Consider the following 23,465-nt stretch of genomic DNA (forward strand, 5'->3'; position numbering starts at 1 on the left):
AACGAGCCAAAGACACCAGGACGGCGACCCTCGCCGACCCTCTCGCCTGCTGCTGCTGCGTCTGTGCCTCTGAGCTGTCCACAGCATGTGTGGTGTTTACGATTGTGTAACTCTGTGTGAGCTCATCGCGCTCGTGTTTTTGGACGCAGCACGGCCGGGCCTCCTCTGCGTGAACTGCAGTAACCTTTCAGCAGCACGAACAACAGCAGCTTTTCTTTTTCTGCACAGAGCTTAACAAAAGCTTCCTCTCAGCGGACGAGTCAAAGCCGCATTGAGCCAGAACACTCAGAGAAGCCGCCGCCCCTCTCTGAGCCCACTGCAGGTGGCGCCGACGACCTGCAGGCAGAGACGTGTCGACTCGTCTCATTTGCCTCTTCTCACTTTTGGATCTTTCTTACATTTGGAGCACAGCAAACCAACCCCACGCCTCACACCAGTACTGGGCCCACAGTGGGCTCTGCTCCCTCATCCAGAGCTGATTTTTCCTGACATTCCCCCGGCGTTCATGCCTCCTCCCACACCCTAAGCAGGGATCTTTGCTTCAGTGAGACAAGTCATCACTAATCAGAATGAAAAAAACCAAAATGTTCGCACCAAACAGGTTATTCTGATTCAGAAAATGGAATCTGGCCTGAAGACATGCCCTTCCTCCCTTCCTTCCTTCCTTTTCTCCTTTCATGGAGGTGTTGGATCAGTCCTTCCTCTGCCTCACACCTGATATTGTAATAAGACCTGTTCTGTGTTTCATCATCTCCACAGCAGACATGCTTCCCTTTTATTGCCTGATTATAAACCATGTGCCAGCAAACATGCCTGTGCAGGCCCACAGACGGCAACCCACACCGATCCCACAGAGGACCCAGGTGGGTGTGCCCACACTGCCCCACGGCAGCTTTGCTCCTCTGGGTCCTTATTCATGTTTTCTGTGGGAAAGCCCTGCATGGGCATGTTTTCCAGGTGACTGGCCCACAGCAGGTGTGGAAACAGGAACAGTGACAAACTCAGGCAGACTTTTGTGTTTCTGGATCGTTACCACAGAAAATCCCATTGTGAAATCTGTGAATCCTGAAACGGTGGAGTGGAGAAGATCAGCCCACTCACATCTTCACAGGTATATTCAAGCTGGTCGGCCGTCCTCCCAGTGCCACAGAAACCCTCAGTCAGCTCAGGCAATGACCTTCGACCTGTAGCACTTACATGCTTTATAAGGTAGAGACTGATCAAGGATCACATCACCTCAGCTCTTCAATCGGCTCCACGAGGATGCCTTACCCACCGCACCGGAACAGCTCAGCTCAGCATGTAACACCACATCTCCCAGCAGCTGGTAAACAGACGGGGCCCACTCAGGATGAACCCACCCCTTCAAAACTGGATCCATGACTTCCTGACAAGCACACCTCAGTTTGTGCGGGACACAGGGACTCCACTTCCTGCCATTAAGGATGTCCACAAGAAGAGATGTCTACGCAGAGCACGCATCATTCTCAGGGACGCCTCTCATCCTGCCAATAAACTCTTCCAGCTCCGCCCCTCCAGGAGGCGCTACAGGACCCTTCAGACTAAAACCAGCAGGTTTAGGAAGATCTTCTTCCCCACAGCTGTCACCCCCCTATCCCCCCCAGTGACCATGATGTCATTCATTCTCAACATTCACCACACGCTCACATTGGTTACTGACATAGTCTCTGTTACACTGCCCACACTGTTAGTCCAGAGAGCCACGCTCCCACTGATGCACTCACAGCACTCTGTAGATGTTCACCTCACACTGCGACATCTGTATAAATGTAACACATCTGTATATCCTGTATAACAATATCCTCCTGAGCACCGGGCCGCCTCAGGGCTGAGTCTTGAGCCCTTAAACGTTCAATGTTTGGTACAAATCACATCATTAAGCACAGACGCACAACAGCATCTGCTTTTTAAGGAGGCACACCCGAGTCCTCAGCACGTTCTACAGACGCTCCACTGACAGTGCTGACGGGCAGCATCTGTGCGCGTGCGCCCCGAGGAGAGCGGCGAGGTCGCCGAGAGGACCAGTGGGGCCACGGCGTCATCTGTTGAGAGCCCGACCACGGCCTGCTCTCACAGGAAACCTCTTTCCAACCGCCATCAGACTGCTGAACGAAGCAGCGGCCACTCTCAAGGTTACTACACAATCTGTCAACAAAACGTTTCAGTGCGATCATAATTTATCCGTTTGGATATTTACCACTGTGTTTATGACATTTGAGGCCCGTGTGTGTTTTTGTGTGAGCAGTGCTGAGTGACAACACAACGAATCCGAAACATCAAACAGCGAGCGCGAGGTTCACCAGTTTTTATTCAGCAGTCACCACACAGACCGTTTCTACGGCAACACACATCACGATGAACACACGATGAAGAAAATGCACGAGTTTCAGCTGGTTTCAGCGAAGAAAACAAAAACATGACGTCAACACAACATCGAAGAAAAGCTTTTATTTCTGACACATGTGAAACTTCACACTTTGACCTGAGCAGAGGAAACAAGAGCAGAGCGCACGGGTGGAGAAGAGCGCGCACGGGTGGAGAAGAGCGCGCACGGGTGGAGAACAGCTCACCCATGTGCGCTGGGTGTTGTTTTAAAGATGCTTCGGTCACATGACCTGTAATAACGCTGTAAAACGCCGCAGTGCTCAGAGCTCGGCTTTAACACGAGCGTTTAGCGAGGCGGCAGAACCGTGATGTCACACAACACATCAGTCAAGAACCTGGAGGCGGGGCGTCGCCCTCCTCGGGAAGAGGCGGCTTCAGCGGTCCCGTGGTTACCATCAGAGCGGGACATCCTCAGGAACCCGAGGGTTGGAGCTCGACGCTCTGTGGAGGCTCTACGACGGGGCGTTTTATACAGCGTTTCCATGGAAACGCCAATGACATCACCGATGCGTTTACCTGCTGTCCTAGATTCAGCCGACACCGCGTTTGGATTCAACAGGCTACTCTGAATGTGATTGGACCGTGCGTTCTGTGGGTGGAGTCGTGAGCACACCTGGCAGGTACACAATTAACACAGAATGAGACGACAGCAGAAATCTGTATATGGAGGTCAAAGGTCACTTCCACTGCCAATCAAATCAGTTTGTTTCACTCTGAAATATCAACAATGAAGCTTCTGATTGGCCGCTGAGCGGAAACCACAGCGTGAGCGAGCGTTCAGGGGAAACAGGAAATGATGTCAGACTGTCAAAAGTTCTGCAAATTTCACTCCAATCGACTGTGCTTTGATTCTTTAACGAGCTCGTTAAAGCTCCTTGGACCTGATGCTCGGAGCGAGCGGTCACTGGATCGTGCTCCTGTTCCCCGCGTCGTCCACAGAGTAACACGCACGCCGTTTACACTCAGCAGCCTCACATTAAACCATGTTTAATAAAAAAAAAGGTGGTGATTCCAACCCTTTGGTCTCCGAAGTGAAACAAAAGCAGGTAACATGTCTCCATAAACACGACGGTGGTCGGCAATCAAACCTGTGACCTTTCAGTTTCTCTGATCGGCCTGCAGCTTTTAAACTGACGCTCTCTGCTAAACGTGACGGCAGCGGGCGGCGTGATGGTGGACATGAGTGCAGAAAGGCTCGTGCATCTCATCACAGCCGGAGCAAGGACCCAGGCACCGTGTCGGACCGCCTGTTTGAATAACTGCAAACGTTCCTGTCCTGATTTGGAGGTGGTTGGGTGTGTGGGGACGACACACACACACACACACACACACACACACACACACACACACACACACACACACACACCCCCCCCAGTCTGGAATCATCAGGTCACCTCCTGTTCATCAGCTGAACACATTTAAAAGCTGGATTCTTTTCAGGCGACTGCTGCCGTCTCCACACGTTCTTCCACTCCACGAGGACCACAGGTCAAACGTGGTTGGTCAGTGGAACTTGCACAACAGTGGACAGCAGGAACATGAAGTCCTCTGAGCTCTCAGTGAAGCTGTGAGCTGTCTGCCCACAGGGACACGAGTCAGGAGTTTTATAGCTGAAGTTAGCCAAGGTACGTGATGGTTCCCGTGGAAACCCCGAGGGCTGACTGATGGAGCAGCAGCTTCATTTTTTTTACCTGTGCAAACCCCCGCAGCTCCAACCTGTGCTTCTGACCCTGCAGGTCAGTAAACGCCTCTGCAGCAGAGGGTTAAAGCGGCCGCGTGCTCCTCTAATGACGCAGCCATGATCTGCTCCGTGTCCCCAGCACGCGGCACAAAGCCCTGAGGGGTCTCAGCTGACTGAGCTGTGGTTATGTCCTTCCTCACGTTAACACATCTGCCACATATGAGCGGAACAGTCGTTCACCTCTGACCCCGACACGCGGCTCACGTTACGAGCCCGCGCTCAGACATTACAGGAAACGCTCCGCTCGGCCCGGCGCAGTGTTTAACCACCTCTTCTTCTCTCGCTCGTGTTGGTCGATCTCTGCAGCCCCAAAGGAAGCAGCAGGAAGTTTGTGATCAGAGAAACTGAAAGGCACGGCTCGCCGCCGCCGCTCCAACACGTCAAACGGCACGAGGGCGAATAAATAATAAACAGTATAAAGGAGGAGGAGTCTCGTTTGTTCTGACTCGGCGTTTGTTCACTTCCTGTCTGTTAAGACATTTTGGTTTGTAACACAAGGACTGGTTCACGGAGAGGACGTCGCCACGTGCAGGTCAGACTGAGCGTGGGACCCCAGGAGGAAACGGTTTCCACGGCAACATTTCACACTTTGCGTCGTCTCTCCAGCTAAACATCCTGATTTGGCAGCTGTGAGTTTTTGTTCTGAGACGAGGACGAAGGTCCGACGGGGGGAGGCGGGGCCGCGGGGCAGCGCCGACCCTTCCGCCCGGTCACCAGTAGAAGGAGCGGGACAGGAAGTTGGCGGCGGCTCCGAGCCAGCTGTTTCCGTCCTGCCCCGATCCCACTCGGCTCACCGCCTTGTCGGGCTCCTGAGATGGGCTCTCCTCCTCCGGCAGGTAGTCCGGCAGGTCCACGTTCTGCTCCACCTCCACAGAGCCGTCCTCCGGGAACGGGATCAGGACCTGCACACACGGACGGGAACGCACACGTTAGACGCGCTGCGATAGGCTGCACACCTGTTCTTTAAGCATGACCCCGCCCCTTGGTTTTTGTGCGTCTTCCTGTCAGTGAACTCGTGCCCGTCATCTTGCCACGCTCACAAACATGAGCTACACCCACTCCCACTGATCCCACTTTGATGGTGTTATCAGCCGGGTGTAGTAGTCCCGGCTGGTGCTCCACCTGTGGGAGGCCCACAGTGGGTGCAAACTGGGTGTTACTGTGTGAGCAGGAAATGTTGTAACGTGAAGTCTTTGATGCAGCAGGCCTGAGTGGGCACTCCACAGTGACAGCCGGCTGAGCGAGCACATTTCTAACTACCAGGTGTGAGTGTGTCTCTGCTGCCCCCTGCTGGCCACACAGTGTCTCAGCTCTTTAAAGCCCACAGCTGACAGCACTGCTCCACCTTCTCTTCTGGTGCTTTTAGGTGCAACGTCAGAGCGAACGACGAAGCTGCGAGCACGAGAGCAAGCGTGACGTGCCAACGAGCTGAGAGCCAAACTGACCTCGTCTCCGTCTTCTCCTTTCACCACCTGCAGCGCCTTCATCACCTCGGTGGCGGCGATCGCGGACGCCAGAGCCTGAACACAAAAACACCGTCAGTCATTCACAGACGACCTCCTGAAACTCACATTTCAGCAGCTGATTCACAGAAAATGACAGAAAAACTTCAACAAAGGAACAAAAGCAGATTTCAGGAGGAAGCTGTGATCACGTGATTATACAGCGAGAACCACGAGGGGGCGTGGTCTGGTCTGACCTCGGCCGTCAGGTCCGAGCGGATGCGGACGATGCACCTCTTCGCGGCCATCTGGAAGGTGAAGCTGATCACGCCTTTGATCTTCAGCAGCGCCTCCTCACACATACTCCTCCGACTCTGCAGGGTCACAAAACAAAACGCTCATGACTCCTCCCACCGCCCACGCCAAGGGAATCATTACTGAGTGAAAGGCGCGCTGACCGAGTCGTCCAGGCCGTCGATGTGGAGGACGACGGTCTTGGCTCTCTTGTTGCTTGAGCCCAGGAAGAACTGGGCTTTACGGCGGCTGCTGACGGGCTCCTCGGCCGGTTCGGAGTCGGCGCTGCCGGACGCCTGCAGGAGCTCGTAGATCTCAGACGCCAGCAGCTTCGTCTCGCCGGGCGTGGTCGACCTGGATGGAAAGAGCAGAGCTGTGGAACCTCGTTTTCCCAGCAGCAGGAGCGTCAGCGCTCTGCTCACAGCGCTGCAAGTACGAGCGGGTGAGCAGGTTGGTCTCTACGTACACGTCACTGATATCGACGAGATAAAGCGCCACGATCAGCAGCGACTCACGACATTCCTTCTTCCTTTATTCTCCTCTAAACTTGTTTCTTAGAGCTCACAGCAAACAGGAAGTCACTTTGCTACTGTGCTTGCAGAAACCTGGATCAGCTCCATCAGACTCACTTCTGCATGACGTTCTGGAGGCTCAGCATCATCCCCAGCTCCGCCCTCAGCTTCTCCCGGTTGGCTCGACATTCTGCCAGGTAACGGATCGCCTGGAAGGACACCCGGAAAGAGTCAGAAACTGAATCAGAGAGACGGCTTCCCACACCAAACTCTATTCAAATATCGTCTGATTTAAAATAACAGATTCTGTTGCTGTTCGAGGCGTTTCAGCGCCGACGACCAGCAGCCTCCAACTCGTTCTGATGTTTGGGTTCAGACACCTGGAGCAGATCTTTGCACACAACAGGTGTTACATCAAGCTGAGCTGATCCGGGTGTCTGAAATCCTCATGTAAGCTCCGCCCTCTCTCTATTGGACAGAGTCTATGTGTTTCCACTGGACTGTGAGCTCACCAGCAGGGCGGAGTAGACCACCTGAGGGTTGGGGTGGTCCAGGAACAGGATGAGTCCGGGCAGGCAGCCCTGGTCCTGGACGATGGCCCTGCGGTTCATGGGGTCGGCGGCCAGGTCCCTCAGCTGGTTGACCACGGCCAGCGCGTCCGGCTCGGCGGTCATGGCTGCTGCCGTTCACTCGCCCATAAAAGAAGCAGCTGAGGGGCGAGCAGAGTAAGGTATTCTACGTCATTTATTTTCCTCTCACGACCTCTGACCTCTGAGAAACCCCAGACCATGAATATCACGGGAAACAGAAAACGTGTTTCCTTCACACACATTTTACTGTATTCACAGCCTGACAACAGCCTCTAAGAGCTTTACATCAGAAGGTAAACAGCATGACCTGGTGACCTCAGGATCAGAGGCAGCACGGGGGCGAGGAGATACGAGGACCGTAGTCAGACAGTTTTTATTAGACCCTGTGTCAGATTAAGTATTTTTAATCATCACAGAGGGCGTGGGACCGATTCAGGAAGGTCAGTGCAGGTGTTGCACTACAAACCAGAGCTGTACCCATCAAAGCCGCCGAGCTGTGAGAAACTAGCAATGTTTCCTCTGTTTCTATTCTAGTTCACCTGGTCTTCATTTTCACATCTACGTTAACTGGACGCTTTGTCACATCGCGCTCTAGTTTTCAGTTTAGTTGTAGTTAAGCTTGGTGCTGCTGGGGTGTTGGTCTCAGCACAGTCCCAGCAGCAGGAGGTAAGCCTTAGACCCTCGCTCTTGTTTGGAAACGACCCGGCCCCTCTCGTTTCCTCTCATCCTCCTCTGCAGCCGGTGATGGCTGTCCTGGTTCTGCAGCAGTGGGTGGAGAGGATGCTGGAGATGAAGCTCATCTGTGGGAGGACTCGTAGGAGATGCAGCTGGATGCAGGTGTCTGTAATAACCCGTCAGAGCGTTCAGCAGAGATATTAATGAGAGCACATCTGAGGCTGTAGAGGCCGGAGGGCTGTTTCCTGCTGGTGTCCGGCCTCCAGCTGATAAACTCATGTTGGATCTAAAGCTTCATGAACAGACACAGGAACGTCTTCCTTAGAGGAGCCTCGCTGATGATGATGAAGAGAAATGCTTGCTGCTCGATAAACGCTCTGATATATTTGATTCTGACAGCTGTCAGACTGAAGTCTGGATGGACCCACCTGTCCTACCTCCCTGTATTTCATGTCAGTTGTTAATGTGCTGCCGAACCGACCGGAAACCTCCCCCGTGTCTGCCGTTTCTCCGTTATTGCGTCTTTGATCGTGTTTCTTTCTACAGAAGCCGGAAGAAGCTAAATCAGCTGATTCTCGCGCTAACTTTGGAGCCGGCCTGCGGTCGCGGCTTAGCGCGGGTCTCAGGCGCTGTGTTCGGCTGCCCGAGCCCCGGGAGCACTCACCTCTCTGACGGACACCGAGCGCCGGCTAGCGGCTAACTGGTCGCGTGGGCTGTCCGGTCGGCCTCTCCTCCGGCAGCCTCGCGCGGTGGTGACGAATCCGCACTTCTTCGGGGTTCGCGTGCGCGCGGATTTTCAGTCTCCGGCGCCGTTAACGACTCGAGGAAAACACCGTGAACCGAAGCAGCAATGCTTCCTGCTGAACGCCACCCGGCCGTCCACGGCGCAACATCAAAGCCTGCGATTGGCTGAGCCGAGACCACCTGATCGCGCCGACCAATGAGCTGCTTTGTTCCTACAGCTAATGGCGCCGCGCCCTGAAGGAACCGGAAATTGACGCAGGATCAGCTGGAGACAAAAACGTCACATTTATCTGAGTTTTAAAAAGTGGATTTAAAACACTTCCATGAGCTCATTTCCTGTTTTCACCTGTGGCACTATCTCACCTGCACATTTCTATCACGTGTTGGAGAAACTGTGGCCGCATCGTTTCCGGTGGACGTAGTAAAGCAGTTTAGCTTCCTGTTGTGAACACTGGAGGTGCGCAGAGCTGGCTCCGAGTGAGATGCTCACAGGAGGAAGCATATCCTGCCGGTGACATTAATTTGGTGGCAGTTTCTACCAGAGTAAACATGTTTGCCTGGAAGCTCTCCTGGACCCGTGCGGGATGAAAATGAAGTGATCGGAGCTCCTGTGACTCCGAAGATTTAGCTTCGTGAAATGTTTCAAGTTTCTGTACAAAATAAATCAGCTGATCCTGAGGAGCTCAGCTCAGAGTTGACTCATAGACAAACACGTTTTATTAAAGCAAACATCAACCACTGTTTGACGTCAGACTTCAGGTAGCAGGTAAATGTGGAGCCAGTTACAGATCTGCAGGTGACGCTTTGTTGCTGCTTTGTCTTCATTGAACCCACACACCGTCAGACAGCCACGATCGTTCTGCATTTCCAGAGAAAATGAGTCATTGCGAGCTTTTACCGCGTGATTCTGGGTGACATGACGCGCACATGAATGCGGACTGCGGAGGTTTTCTCCTCAACCTGATTTTTTAAATCCCTGCATTAATATTTTCTTTGGACTTCGCTTTTAAACACACTAAAACAAATGTGTGCGAATTGAGGAAGTGACGAAGCACGTGACTGTAGCAGAATGCACGTGTCAGCGTTCAGTGCTGTCCAGCAGAGGGCAGCAGAGGGCCACGCACAGGTGCCCAACAGCCTTTGTTTATGTCACTAGAACAAAAACACCCAAACAGGCACCAGGTGACAGCTGCCCTCACTGCTGTATCTGCTTCGTCTACATTTTTATTAGGGAGGAAACATTTTCAAAATTGAAAATACGATCGAGGGCTGTTTTTCCAGCTGCTTCAGTCCAGCAGGTGGAGACAAAGCCAAAGACTGTAGTGCAAAGATGAGAGGAGAGCGTGAGGAGCTGCTGCAGCATTCTGCTGTAAAACCAGCCCCTGACCTGCACACACCGCTGCTGATGACCCCCAGAATAAACTGTAAGGTTTGTGTGTGACTGTGAGGGTGGAGGGGGCGGTGGTGCAGGAGGAGTCCGATTGAGCTGACTGAGCGAGGACAGCTGTGGATGAAGAACGAAGAGCCGGGCGCTGTTCGCTGAGCTGAGGGAGGAACAGCTGCCGTGCTGCGAGGCCCACAGTGACAGCAAAGCCACAGTCGCTGCACAAAAAGCTTGTCAGGAAGGAGACGCACAAACAGCTGGTGCTGAACACGCAGCAGCTCTTCATCTGCTCCAGCAGGTCCAAACACATCTAGTACAACTCCAGCTTCACTACAAGCACGCCTCCCTTCATACTGCACGAAAAGCACATTCTAGCCGCAGGTCGTCGAGTCTGCAGGATCCCCCGCTGCACCGCGAGGCCTAGACTGTGATTTCAGAATCATCAGAATCAGAATCGTGTTTATTGGCCAAGTATATGTGCAGACACATACAGGGAATTTGGTTCCGGTAGATGGTGGCTCTCAAGCACAGCAATGTAAATCACACACACACACACACACACACACACGCTGTGTAAATCAACTATAAATAACGAATCTAAACTTGTATACATAAAATACAGAAATGAATGAGGTGGAATGAATACTACAAAATGTACATAAGGTGCAGCTGCAGTCTGGCAGTGGGAGCAGTGTGACAGGTCAACTGTTAAGAAGGGACTTGTTGAGGTTGCAGCAGCTTCATTTACAGATTACTCAAACAAGCCGGCAGCTACGGTTATTTAACGATAATATTAAGAACTCTGCAGACGGTCGGAACAGCGAATGAGCTCGTGCGCACAAGCCTGAATACACCGGGAGGGTTGCATCAGGAAGACGTTTGACCCAGGATAACAACAACTGTCTCCATGGAAACTGTGCTACTGCTGGCCAAAGGGGGTGGGGCTGTGAGATGATTAATGTTATCAGTGTGCACGCCTCACAGGTTGGAGACAAGACAAGAACAGGAAGTGTGAAGTAAGTGGGACAGAGTGGAGATTGGAGCAGAAAAGAGTGGAAGGTCTTTGGTGTGTCTGTGGACAGAGGAAAGAGGAGAATGAGGAAGAACAATGAGCAGGCAGGTGTAACGGCAGGACAGGTGTGCAGCAAACACAGGAAAGGATGTGCAGCAGCTTTAAGGACACAGGTGGAAATGTACTCATGAATGAAGAGAGGCTGCTGAGAAGGTGAAGGAGCATTTAAGGAGCTGATGAATGTAGAAAATAAAAGAGGAGGATTGATGGATGGAGGACAGTAAACGAATCAGGAAGTGCAGAGGATTAGGAAGGAGGAAGCGAGGGCAGCTGAGGATGAGCTACAGTAACTACAGAGAGTTAAACCACCATGAAGATATAGGAAAGAGCTGCTGTAGGTTAAGGGAGGTGACGGAGAAGTTCAGAGAAGGTGGATCAGAGAAAACAGATGATTGGCTGCTGAGAGAGGAGCTGTGGTCCTGCATGAGGGAGTCAGGAGGAGGACATGTATGAGGACAGAGACGGTGAATCTGCAAGGAGCAGAGGAAGTGAAGGTAGAGTTTAAATACCTCGGGTCAACCGTCCACAGCAGCAGAGGACAGAGATGTACAGTAAGTGCTCCATCCTCCCTCCTCACAGTGATTCAAATGCTGCTCACAGTCTGTGAACCAGGAGGAAGAGGAAGTGAGAGAAGTGAGACTCAAAGAGGAGACAGAGGGCGACATCATCCAGTAGGCGGGGCTCTCCTTCTGCACTGTGTTCAACCATTGTGTCAATAATAAGTGCTGCTGTGAAGAGAACAATTCTCAGACTGAATGTTGAACATCAGCTAGTTTCTCCTGTTGATTTAAACCTTGTTGTACAGATGGAACATTGGCTGTGGATTATTCTTGCTGCTCTTTTCTTTGGTGAGATACAAACATCAACATGTTTCCTCTGCTTAAATAAATGTGTGAGTCTGATTAATGGTGACTTTTTAATCATGTTTATTGATCCATCTCTTCCTCTGCATGTTCTGTTCTTCCTCAGAGTGTAAAGGAGAAGACAAAGTGATCCAGGAACAAGGAGATGTCATTGCTGCTGAAGGAGACACAGTTACACTTGGATGTAGATATGAAACAACAAGAACAGGCCCCACTTTGTTCTGGTATAAACAAGAAGTGAACAGTTACCCGAAGTATATGCTGAAATCTTTCTCAGAAACAACAGAAAAATCTGAAGAGTTCAACAACGACAGATTTGATGCTAAAATCAACAAGAAAGAAAATTCAGTTCCTCTGAAGATCCAGAAGCTTCAGCTGTCTGACTCTGCTGTGTACTACTGTGCTCTGCAGCCCACAGTGACAGGAAACAGCAAAACTCTGCACAAAAACCTTTGGAGCAAAGACAACAGAATACTCCACAACATCCACTAGAGGGAGCCACACACTGTTAAACCTCTGATTCTTGTGTCATTGGACTGATGACAAAGACAACAGAGAAATGAAGCAGTAAAGATCAGAGACAGAGACAGAGCTGCTGTGGAAGGAAACTTTATTTATAAAGATCCTTTCACATCGACACGTCAAACAGCTCGTACAGTTTGTTAGTGTCAGCTCTAAAGACGGAAACGTTTAAAAAGATGTGAACACAAAACAAAGCATGCTTGAAACACAAAGTTCAACATCTGACTTCAATCCAAAAATCACTGAGGACACAAACCAAACATCTTCCACTAAACGTTCAGGTGCAAACAGAGTGATGGAGGTAAAGAAGAAAACCTCGATGCAGGCGGAAGATCAGAGCTGCATCTTTCTCATATTTACACTGTTGCCTCTGATTCTACTGAAGCAGAGACGTCAAACATGTTTTCTTCCAGAGTCTCAAAGAAATCCTACAAAACAGCTTTTATAGAAAACAGAGTGTGAAACAGCTGCGAGGTTATCATCTATAATCTGTCTGAGCCTGCAGGTCCCCGATCGCCGTGGCGATGGTGGAGAGCCATGAGGCGGCGCTTCAGTCCCTGCTGACTGTGCTCAGTCACAGTCAGGGGGGTGCGCCCTCTCCTTTTTCAAATATCACTGAAATATCGAAGGTCACCTCAGCCCGTTTCATTTTCTCATGAAAGTTGGTTTCCTTGGAGACCACCTGGGCAACGTGGCGCGCGCCGCTGCCCGAGGAGGCGGGAGCAGCTCAGCCGCCTCTCATCACTCCAATAAAACTGCAGTTATGTATTCAGTGACACGTTATTTAGCTTTCACTGTGCGGTCTATTTCCTCTAAACAAGTTTTCATTTTTACTTCAGTCAACTAAAATTTTAGCTCAGCTCGAGTTTCTGCAGTTGAGGAAATGTTAGAACAGCCCTGCATGAACCCTTCAGGTCACCAACTGGTCACACTCGTCAAACCCAGTAACATGAATTAAAGCCACGAGTGTTTCAACATGTCTGTGAAGGTTCTCGGTCATCCAGGTCATCCTAGTCTAAGAAAAGCGCCGGGACGCCTTTAAGACGTTTCATCCGAGAAGCCCAGTGGGAGTTTCCCCCCAAGAGGGACAATGACCCCCTGATGATAGTCCACCTAATCACATGGGCCATGGCGTGAAAGCGGGTGTGGGTCCCAATCAGCCAGGGTTTCAGGTGAGCTCACTGTGAAACCTGGCCCACCTTATCATGTGACTTCCTGAGGTCAGATGGCCCAGGATGTGAGTGGGCGTTAAGGCGTCTGGGGAGGGATCTCCAAACTGGATTATAGATGGCAGACAGTTGGTGTGGTAAGCCCCGCCCTCTGTCCTCTCTGTCCAAAATGTGAACATTGGCATCCTCAGAGAGTGACCTTTGACCTTTAGCTGCAGGTATACTGATGAGTCTTGTCCTGTAGGGCTTAAATCCGTGACTCTCCACCAGTTGCTCTTAGAACTGAAGAAGCTTCTCGGATTAAACGTCTTCAAGGCAACTTAAAGACGTCCAAAGGTTTCCTTTCAAAGCTCCTCAGATCAACGTTTAAACAGCTGCGTGTCGAACATCAGTGAAACGTCAGCACAGCTGCACAGTCGCCTCTCAGAAGAACAGCTTCACTTCCATCTCTTCATCATATCACAACTCACCACCTCTCATTCATACTAACAGAGTTCCAAGACTCGACGTGATGTTGTCTAGAAGAAGAAAAGTAAATTAATACATGAGCACGCCTCCCCCAAGTCAAACTGATCATGTGACCAACCTCACCGAGCGACTCCAACAAACTGAGTCTAAAAAGTGTGTTTGAACCTGAATGCATTCTTGGACTACGACTTCTCCCCCGTGTGAGTCTTCATGTGGCGTAACATGTGATTGCTCCGTGCGAACGTTTTCCCGCATGTTTTACAGGAATACGGCTTCTCGCCTGTGTGGATCCTCATGTGGACGTACAGATTCCCGCTCTGACTGAAGGTCTTTCCACACGTCAGGCAGGAGTACGACTTCTCCTTAGTGTGGATTATCATGTGGCGCAGCATGGTGCTCTTTTGAGTAAAGCTTCTCTGACATATTTTACAGGAATGCGGTTTCTCTCCTGTGTGGATTTTGCGATGCTCTTTGACTTGGCATTTTTTCTTGAAGGCTCTTCCACAAACATCACACTTTAAAGTCTTTTTACCTGCGTCAGAGTTCTTCTGACGCGCTAACATGCGAGCGTGTGCAGGATTGTTACAGTGAATTCGATATATAATTCTAGTCGGTCCCGAGTCTGCACTCCTGCCTCCTTCCTGATCCTGGCTCTCAGCTCCAGCAGAGCTGTGACAGAGGAGCTGCTCCTCGTCTCCTCCTGGTTCACTGTGCTCTCCTTCCTCAGCAGCAGTCACCATGAAGGTGTCCGTCTCCTCCTTCAGTCCCAGCTGCTCTCCCTGCTGACTGCTGCACAGTTCCTCCTGTTCCTCTTTAATCTGTGGAGCTTCTGGTTCCTCCTGCTCCACACTGGAGCTCCTCTCCTGGTTCCAGAGCTGCTGCTCAGGGAGAACCTCCTCCTCCTCCTCCTCCTCCTTACAGACATGTTCCTGTGGGACGTCTGGTGGACAGAAACATAAATATGGCTCCTTTTAATCAGTAACGAGGCTCTGCAGTAAAAGCTAACTGGACTGGTTCCTGTGTCCTCTACCCGACACGCCGTCAAACAGCAGTTAGCTGCTGTGACAGCGGCCACATGCTGCTCACAGCGGAGGTTATAACTGTGTCAAACAGGGACTCCGTGATTTAAAGGCAGGTTTTAGATGAAGACACAGACTCACCTGCTGTGTGCAGCTTGATTTGGGGTTTCCAGGTGATATCCAGCAGTCTGCGCTGACGGTCGATCTCTTCCTCGTACTGGACGATCGTTTTTTCAAACTCCAAGAATATTTGTTCAGCAGCAGCAGTTAGTCGCTCGTTGATGAACTCTCTCAGATACTGAACTGAAGGCATCGTTGCTGCCGCAGCTCACACAACAACACACTCTCTGCTCACAAAACGGGGCTTCCGCCTCTTCTTTGTATACTTCCGCCTGGTGTCACACAGTCAAGTTCCGGCAGAAGAGCGCACTGAGCTTTGTTCCGCCTCTGCAGCTCCTTGCGCCTGCAGATTTGAGATCGGACGTGTTCTTCATGAGCAAAATACAGAAATACACACGAACAGAGTCATGAAACAATTCTAAAACAAAACAGAAAGTAAAAAACATTATTATGTAATAACATAAATGAAAAACATGTTAACAGTTGAGCAAACCTGACACACACATGGTCTTGATGGAGTCCATCTGTTACCACGATTATTAATCAAACCTAAGATCAACCATGAAATCTATGAAACGTGTTTGAGGCCCTGAAGGTCTCCAACATTCAGTTTTTCTCATTAAGTTATTGATGAAGAAATGTTTGTAATTTGAGCTCATGAAATGCTTTTCTTAAATGTAGACTTAGTATAAACGTTTGAATGTAACCTTATAAACAGTCTGCCAACTCTGAACCTGATCTGTGCCAACCTCAAACTGTTCAGTCAACTTAATCTGATTTATAGCATCAAATCACAACAGCTGTTTTTAGGCACTTTATATTGTAAAGTCAAGACAATAATACAGAGAAAACTCAACAATCAGATGACCCACTGTGGGAAAGCACTTTGGTGACAGTGGGTTTGATGTGAGAGGAGGAAGACAGGACAAAAGAAGCAAAGAAGAAACACTCAGTGCATCATGGGAATGCCGAGGAGAATATATTATATTAGTACATTATGTGGTCTGAGTTTGTGTGAGAGTGATCCCAGTGATGAGGGTTACTCAGGCCCGGACTGGTGGTTGGTTCCAGATTTGGAACGTCCAAACCTCGCTTAACAGATAATCACACTTATGGACACGTTCTCTCCATATCAGACTGCCTTATCAACGGAGGGAAATGTACTAAACTGTGTGTGAAGCAGGCAGCGTTGGACCCAAACACAGACGCGTCGGGCAGGCAAAAAGTAAACTCAAAAGCAGCTTTACTGCTGAACACAAGGATTACAACATTAACTAATGTGGGACTACAAAACAAACCAGGCAGATTGCAGGACACACGGAGGACGGAGACGCTGACATGAATACACAGAAGGACAACGAGGACGTGAGAAGACACGAGGAACAGCTGACGTGAATTATTAACATGACGCCACAGGAGAAACATGGGCTGTGTCCCAATTCAGGGTCTGCACGCTTGAAGTACGCGCACTACGCGTACTACGTACGGTGCGTACTATGAGTACGAGAAGTGCGGAAGTGAGAGGCGTGTGAAATGGGACGGTCTAGCCTGCGTCGCGTTGTTCCGGTTGCCTAGCAACCATGATACTAACCGCGAGAAACGTTACAGCTTTGTGTGACAGAAACGAAGGAGAACATGTTTTGTTGGTCATTCATTTTTGTCATGACATCACTTTGATTAGCTGAGTATCTGAGGCTGAGACCACAGGACTGTAAATATGTGTGTGTGTGTGTGTGTGTGTGTGTGTGTGTGTGTGTGTGTGTGTGTGTGTGTGTGTGTGTGTGTGTGTGTGTGTATTACAGCAGTGAGCTTGAACTTGAAAGATTCAAGTTGCAGTTATTTATATTTCCTATCACCTTAAATCTTCACTCAAAAGTGTATGTACATATGTCTTATACATAAGACACAAATATTGTTCTTTTAATATGTTGGCATTACTAAATTTGGCTCAATGCTTACATACATGTGTAGAAAGCAAATGTACGAGCTGTGATAACTGTGTCTGATAGAATGAAGAGTAGACTGATATATGAAATATTCCTTTATTGGGTGAGAAAATCAGACCATGTCATAACTGCTGTAAGTCACACAGAATAGATATCAGAGCCTTAAACAGGCTGACGTCTGCTAAATGGGTCAAACTGGCAGAAAGTCTACAAACACATAACATCCTTATAGAATATGATGTAACACTATAGATCAACTTAGCTCTTATGACTGACTTTAATTATCCATAAATCATCACAGTCTCTGTAAGATTAAGGTCGACTATATATATCTGTAAAGGCTTTAAAACCAAGTTAGTACAAACATCACTAACGTCACATGACTTTGCCGACATGTGGTCAACAGTAATGTTTAAATGTTCTTCGTTATTAAACATTTGAACATCATATTCAGTACTTACTTTTAAAAGTTTACTCTTCAGCCGTATTATTCGGCAAAACTATCCACACCCGCCGCCGCGCTATGAATTGTGGGATATATGGGCCCATGAAGTGTCCACCGGACCACGCTTCAAATTTGGGGGTGATTCTGGGAAGATGGCGGAGTGAGCGGTCCAACTTGAGGGCTCCGAGGCTTTTCCTGAAAAGAACCTTCTTTATGTTTTGACTGCAGTCAAGTAAACCGGAGTTAGAAGCAGACTAGTTACTGTATCCTTCATCTCTAGAACTCAAAACCTTCCTCCCTGTGTTTCTCTCTGTCTTTCTCAATACTTTCCATACTTCCTAGTACGCGCCGTACGTAGTACGCAAACTGCGCGGACTAGGAAGCGTGCGGTCGCTGGATTGGGACATGACGCCATGACGGGGAAACAGAATGGAACACAAAGAGGGAAACGAGACACAAGGACTCACACAAGCACACAGAGGGAATCTAACAATCAAAATCTGAACAACAACCCAGGCACTATAGTATAAACTCCAGACTAACAGAGTGGATTTGTTAGGACATACACTCAACAAAAATATAAACGCAACACCTTTGTTACTGCTCCCATTCCCCATGGGATGGACGTAGAGACCTAAAATTCATTCCAGATACACAATATAACCATCCCTCCCAAACAGTGGTCACAAATCAGTCCAAATGTGTGGTAGTGGGCACATCTGCTATATTGAGATAATCCATCCCACCTCACAGGTGTGCCACATCAGGATGCTGATCTGACATCATGAGTAGTGTAGATCCAGTTTTACTGGATCTCAGTGCAGCATTTGATACAGTTGACCACAACATATTACTCAAACGACTGGAGAACTGGACAGGTCTTTCAGGAACTGTACTAAACTGGTTCAAAACATACTTAGAAAACAGGAAATACTTTGTATCAATAGGTAACTTCACATCTGAGCAGACAAGTATCACATCTGGAGTTCCCCAAGGTTCCATCTTGGGACCCCTTCTGTTTAACATTTACATGCTCCCACTGGCACAGATTATAAAGAACAACAAAATAAACTACCACAGCTATGCAGATGACACACAAATATATATCACAATGTCACCAGGAGACCGAGGCCCTGTACAGGCTCTTGGTAAATGCATTGAGGAAATCAATGACTGGTTGTGCCACAATTTTCTCCAGCTAGACAAAAACAAAACTGAGGTAATAGTCTTTGGTGCCAAAGAAAAACGATTACAGGTCACCAGAGAACTTCAACCTATACATCTAAAAACCACAAACCAGGCGAGAAATTTGGGTGTAGTGATGGATGCAGACCTAAACTTAGAAAAACACATTAAGACAATAACAAAGTCAGCTTACTATCACCTCAAGAATATTTCAAGGATAAAAGATCTGATGTCTCAACAGGACCTGGAAAAACTAGTCCATGCATTCATCTTTAGTAGGCTTGATTACTGTAACAGCATCTTTACAGGTCTACCCAAAAAATCAGTCAGACAACTACAGCTCATTCAGAACTCTGCTGCTCGAGTCCTCACTAAGACCAAAAAAGTGGACCACATCAGTCCAGCTCTGAGGTCCTTACACTGGCTGCCTGTCCGTCAGAGGATAGACTTTAAAGTCCTGATGCTGGCCTATAAAGCTCTGAATGGTTTAGGACCAAAATACATCAGTGACCTCCTGACCCAGTATGAACCTTCCAGATCCCTCAGGTCATCTGGATCCGGTCTTTTATCAGTTCCCAGAGTCAGAACCAGACACGGAGAAGCTGCATTCAGCTTTTATGCTCCTTATATCTGGAACAAACTCCCAGAAAGCCTCAGATCAGCTGAAACACTCAGTTTATTTAAATCCAGGTTGAAGACTCACCTGTTCTCAGCTGCATTTGAATAAAGCACCAAATCCACACTTTTAAGCTTAAATTTCAAAACTTACATTTAACTACTGATTTTATCTACTGTTCTGATTTTATGTTTTGATTTTATCTGTTTTGATTTTATATACTGTTTTGTTTGTTTGTTTGTTTGTTAAGTGGGTTTAGAGCTCTGGGTAGCTCCCCAGCTGGGTCTAGACTGGGTCTAGAGAGTATTTTAAATTCAGGGAATTTAAAATAGAAAGTACAGTAGCTCGTCCACAGAAGGACTGGTAGCTCCCCTTACGATAAGGGTTCAGATCGCGCGAACAGGTGTGAAATGTGTGTGTTTAGTTAGTTTGTTTGCTTGTTTTAATCAATTTTAAATCATGCTTTTTATTTGTTTTTGTTTCTAATGTCTCTGTAAAGCACTTTGAATCACCTTGTTGTTGAATTGTGCTATACAAATAAATTTGCCTTGCCTTGCCTTGCCTAGTGCACAGGTGTACCTCAGACTGCCCACAACAAAAGGCCACCCTGGAATGTGCAGTTTTTTGCGCTATTGGGGGTCTGGGGACCCAGAACCGGTCAGTATCTGGTGTGACCACCATTTGCCTCATGCAGTGCAACACATCGTCGCATGGAGTCTATCAGATTGTCAATTGTCGCCTGTGGAATGTTGGTCCACTCCACTTCAATGGCTGTGCGAGGTTGTTGGATATTCATGGGAACTGGTACACGCTGTCGTATACGCCGGTCAAGCACATCCCGAACATGCTCAATGGGTGACATGTCCGGTGAGTATGCTGGCCATGCAAGAACTGGGACATTCTCAGCTGCCATCTGCCCTGAACAATGTGAACCATGATTCATCCGTGAAGCGCACACCTCTCCAACGTGCCAGACGCCATCGAATGTGAGCATTTGCCCACACAAGTCTGTTATGGCGACGAGCTGGAGTCAGGTCAAGACCCCGATGAGGACGACGGGCATGCAGTTGAGCGTCCCTGAGACGGTTTCTGACAGTTTGTGCAGAAATTGTTTGGTTGTGCAAACCAATTGTTCCAGCAGCTGTCTGGGTGGCTGGTCTCAGACGATCTTGGAGGTGAACCTGCTGGATGTGGAGGTCCTGGGCTGGTGTGGTTACACGAGGTCTGCGGTTGTGAGGCCGGTTGGATGTGCTGCCATATTCTCTGAAACGCCTGTGGAGACGGCTTATGGTTGAGAAATGAACATTCAATGCACGGGCGACAGATCTGGTTGACATTCCTGCTGTCAGCATGCCAATTGCACGCTCCCTCATTGCTTGTGGCATCTGTGGCATTTTGCTGTGAGACAAAACTGCACATTCCAGGGTGGCCTTTTGTTGTGGGCAGTCTGAGGTACACCTGTGCACTACTCATGATGTCAGATCAGCATCCTGATGTGGCACACCTGTGAGGTGGGATGGATTATCTCAATATGGCAGATGTGCCCACTACCACACATTTGGACTGATTTATGACCACTGTTTGGGAGGTATGGTTATATTGTGTATCTGGAATGAATTTTAGGTCTCTACGTCCATCCCATGGGGAATGGGAGCAGTAACAAAGGTGTTGCGTTTATATTTTTGTTCAGTGTAAATTATAATAATGAAAAAACACAAGAAAACTCAAAACACTGGGAGAACTGACCCAGGACCAGCAGATCATCAGCTTTGCCTCTGAGTTTATCTGGAGGAAGAGTTCTCAGTGGGAAACATTTCGTCGCTCATCCAGGTGACTTCTTCAGTCTCAGCTGACTGCAGCTTTCCCCTGAAGGCCCTGAGTAAATGTGGTTATCCCAGCTGGACTTTTGTCAAAGCTGGGAAGGCGCCAAAAGAAAGCTCCAGCCGACCCAGGAGAGAAGGACAACCGCTGCCTAAGAGAAAACCTGTAGTGATCCCATATGTGTCAGAGTATCGGAGCAGCTGAGACACAATTTTTCTAAACACCAGGTCTCTGTGGCTTTCAAACCCCAAAACACGCTGCGCCAAAAACTGGTCCTCCCCAAGGATCGGGTCCCCGACACAAACAGAGTAACATAGTGTACGCTGTTAAGTGCAGGAGGACTGGCAGGATTTATACATCGGGGAAACCAAACAACCTCTGGCTACAACACAGCAGAGCCACCTCATCAGGACTCTGCAGTCTATGCACACCTACAGGCCAGTGGACACTCTTTCAATGATGAGGATGTAACATCCTGGACAGGGAGGAACGCTGGTTTGAGGGCGGAGTCAAGGAGGCCATTTACGTGAAAAGGGAAAGACCATCTCTGAATGGAGGAGGGGCCTAATGGTACAACTGTCACCGGCTGTATCCCAATTCAGGGTCTGCAGCCTTAAAGTACGCAGCCTCAACGATCCTCAAGGGCCGCGTACTCAAAGACCGGTAAGGCCGGAAGTGCGAGGCTTGTGAAATGGGACGGTCTAGCCTCCGTTGCGCTGCCCAGGTTGCCTAGCAACCATGATACTAACAGCTGGAAACGTGTCATACAGCTGTGTTTGACAGAAATGAAGGAGACAATCTTTTGTTCATTTGTTTGTTTCTACATGAGCTTTGATCATTCTCTGTAAGATTAAGCTCAGCTATTGAACGGCGTATATTTTAAAATAAAGGCTTTAAAACCAAGTTAGTACAAACGTCACTGATGTCACATGACTTTGCCGACATGTGGCCAACAGCAATGTTTAATGTTCTTCGTTATTAAACATTTGCACATAAATAAGTGACATAATATTCAGTACTTACTTAAAGTTTACTCTTCGGCCGCCCCTCATCCGCCGTTTTTTTTCAGCAAAATTATCCACACCCACCGCCGCGCTATGCATTCTGGGATATGTTGGGCCACGAAGTCTACACCGCCACATCCTTAAAATTCAGGGGAATGAAGGACGCATTTGAGGGCCGCATTTCGAGCAGCCTTTGAATTGGGACAGCCTTCGGCGCGTCGCTGTGACGTAATCGGCCTTAAAATGCGCCTTTAAGGCTGCAGACCCTGAATTGGGATACAGCCACCATCTTACATGCTGTGATTGCAGCCATTCCCCAACTCTCTGTGAATGGTGCTCATGGACACTGATCAGTGGTTGTTGATCAGTGGTCATCACAATCTGCATATTAATGATCAAGAAACTGACCTCCCAGGCCGTTGTGTCAGGGGGCGGGTCTGTGACCCAGCGTTTTTAGTTTATGTGGTATTTTTGATTTCTTATGTTAATGTTTAGTTTGCGTGATGTTGTCAGTTTGGTTCAGTTATTTTGTATTTTTGATTACTTATGAAATAATGTTTTCTAGTTTTACTATTAGTTTGTCTTAGTTGAGTCTGAGTCTGGTTTGTGTTTCTTGTGGGTCTCTGTGTTTATGAGTTGTTTCCTGTCTTCTGTCTTGTCTGTCTTGTCTTTAACGTGTGAGTTATGTCCGTGCCTTCGTCCCACTTATCTGTTTCCAGTTACCTCTCCTTGTGTTCCTGTCATGTGTTTCATGTCTACACGCTGCATTGTCTCGCCATGTTTCCTGTGTTAAACACTAACAAGGCTAAAGAGTGGTGCTGAGTGTGAAGCTGTCAGCAGGGGGAATAACACAGGGCTGTGAATGAGTCCTGTCACTGTGATCAGGCTCCTCCTTCTAATCCACCAACTTAGTGTTGATGAAGACTAAACAGAGAGATCACAGCTTCTTTATACTTGCTGTAGCTCACAGTTACTCTACACTGCAGATATGACGCCTCTGTTCATCTCAGTGCTGCTGGCTGCTATGTGCCTCGGTATGAACACAACTCTGTTTCTTTGATATCAACATTGACGTGATTCTTTAACAGCACACTGATACTGTTTGTTGGTGTTTTACAGAATGCAGAGCACAAAAAGACAACGTGCTGCAAGCAAAAGGAGAAGAGACTGCTGCTGCAGGAGGCACAGTGACACTTGACTGTCTCTATAACAGCAGCAGTTTATCAAATGATTATCTCTACTGGTACAAACAGGATGGAAACAACAGCCCCAAATTCATCCTGAGTCGCTTTAAAGTTGGTGAGGGGGAAAACGAGGCTGGAGACAGATTTTCATCCACACTGGATTCCAGCATCAGATCAGTTCCTCTGAAGATCCAGAAGCTTCAGCTGTCTGACTCTGCTGTGTACTACTGTGCTCTGCAGCCC

The 23,465-nt window shown here is 48.7% G+C and overlaps 2 protein-coding genes across 3 annotated transcripts; both read right to left on the bottom strand.

Annotated features, from left to right (window-relative positions):
* Positions 1 to 2,454: 2,454 nt before the first annotated feature.
* LOC146647342 (armadillo repeat-containing protein 1-like) lies at positions 2,455 to 8,648 on the bottom strand. Its single transcript, XM_085388973.1, has 7 exons — positions 8,325 to 8,648; positions 6,908 to 7,104; positions 6,513 to 6,604; positions 6,048 to 6,237; positions 5,847 to 5,963; positions 5,593 to 5,667; positions 2,455 to 5,049 (listed from the first exon to the last, which is right to left on the bottom strand). The coding sequence occupies exons 2-7, from the start codon at positions 7,067 to 7,069 to the stop codon at positions 4,858 to 4,860; spliced, it is 828 nt and encodes a 275-aa protein (XP_085245099.1). The 5' UTR covers positions 7,070 to 7,104; positions 8,325 to 8,648; the 3' UTR covers positions 2,455 to 4,857.
* A 3,628-nt stretch (positions 8,649 to 12,276) lies between these two features.
* Positions 12,277 to 15,447, bottom strand: LOC146647343 (uncharacterized). 2 transcript variants are annotated; one of them, XM_085388966.1, is made up of 3 exons: positions 15,043 to 15,447; positions 14,048 to 14,822; positions 12,277 to 13,932 (listed from the first exon to the last, which is right to left on the bottom strand). In XM_085388966.1, the coding sequence occupies exons 1-2, from the start codon at positions 15,212 to 15,214 to the stop codon at positions 14,065 to 14,067; spliced, it is 930 nt and encodes a 309-aa protein (XP_085245092.1). In that variant the 5' UTR covers positions 15,215 to 15,447; the 3' UTR covers positions 12,277 to 13,932; positions 14,048 to 14,064. The 2 variants fall into 2 exon arrangements, with proteins under 2 accessions (XP_085245092.1, XP_085245091.1); XM_085388965.1 differs by having other exon boundaries at positions 13,929 to 14,822; positions 15,043 to 15,444.
* Positions 15,448 to 23,465: the final 8,018 nt, after the last annotated feature.

This window comes from Rhamphochromis longiceps, linkage group LG18 (assembly GCF_057381845.1).
Source record: "Rhamphochromis longiceps isolate RC_006_pf linkage group LG18, R_longiceps_female_GT1.1, whole genome shotgun sequence".
NCBI lineage: Eukaryota > Metazoa > Chordata > Actinopteri > Cichliformes > Cichlidae > Rhamphochromis > Rhamphochromis longiceps.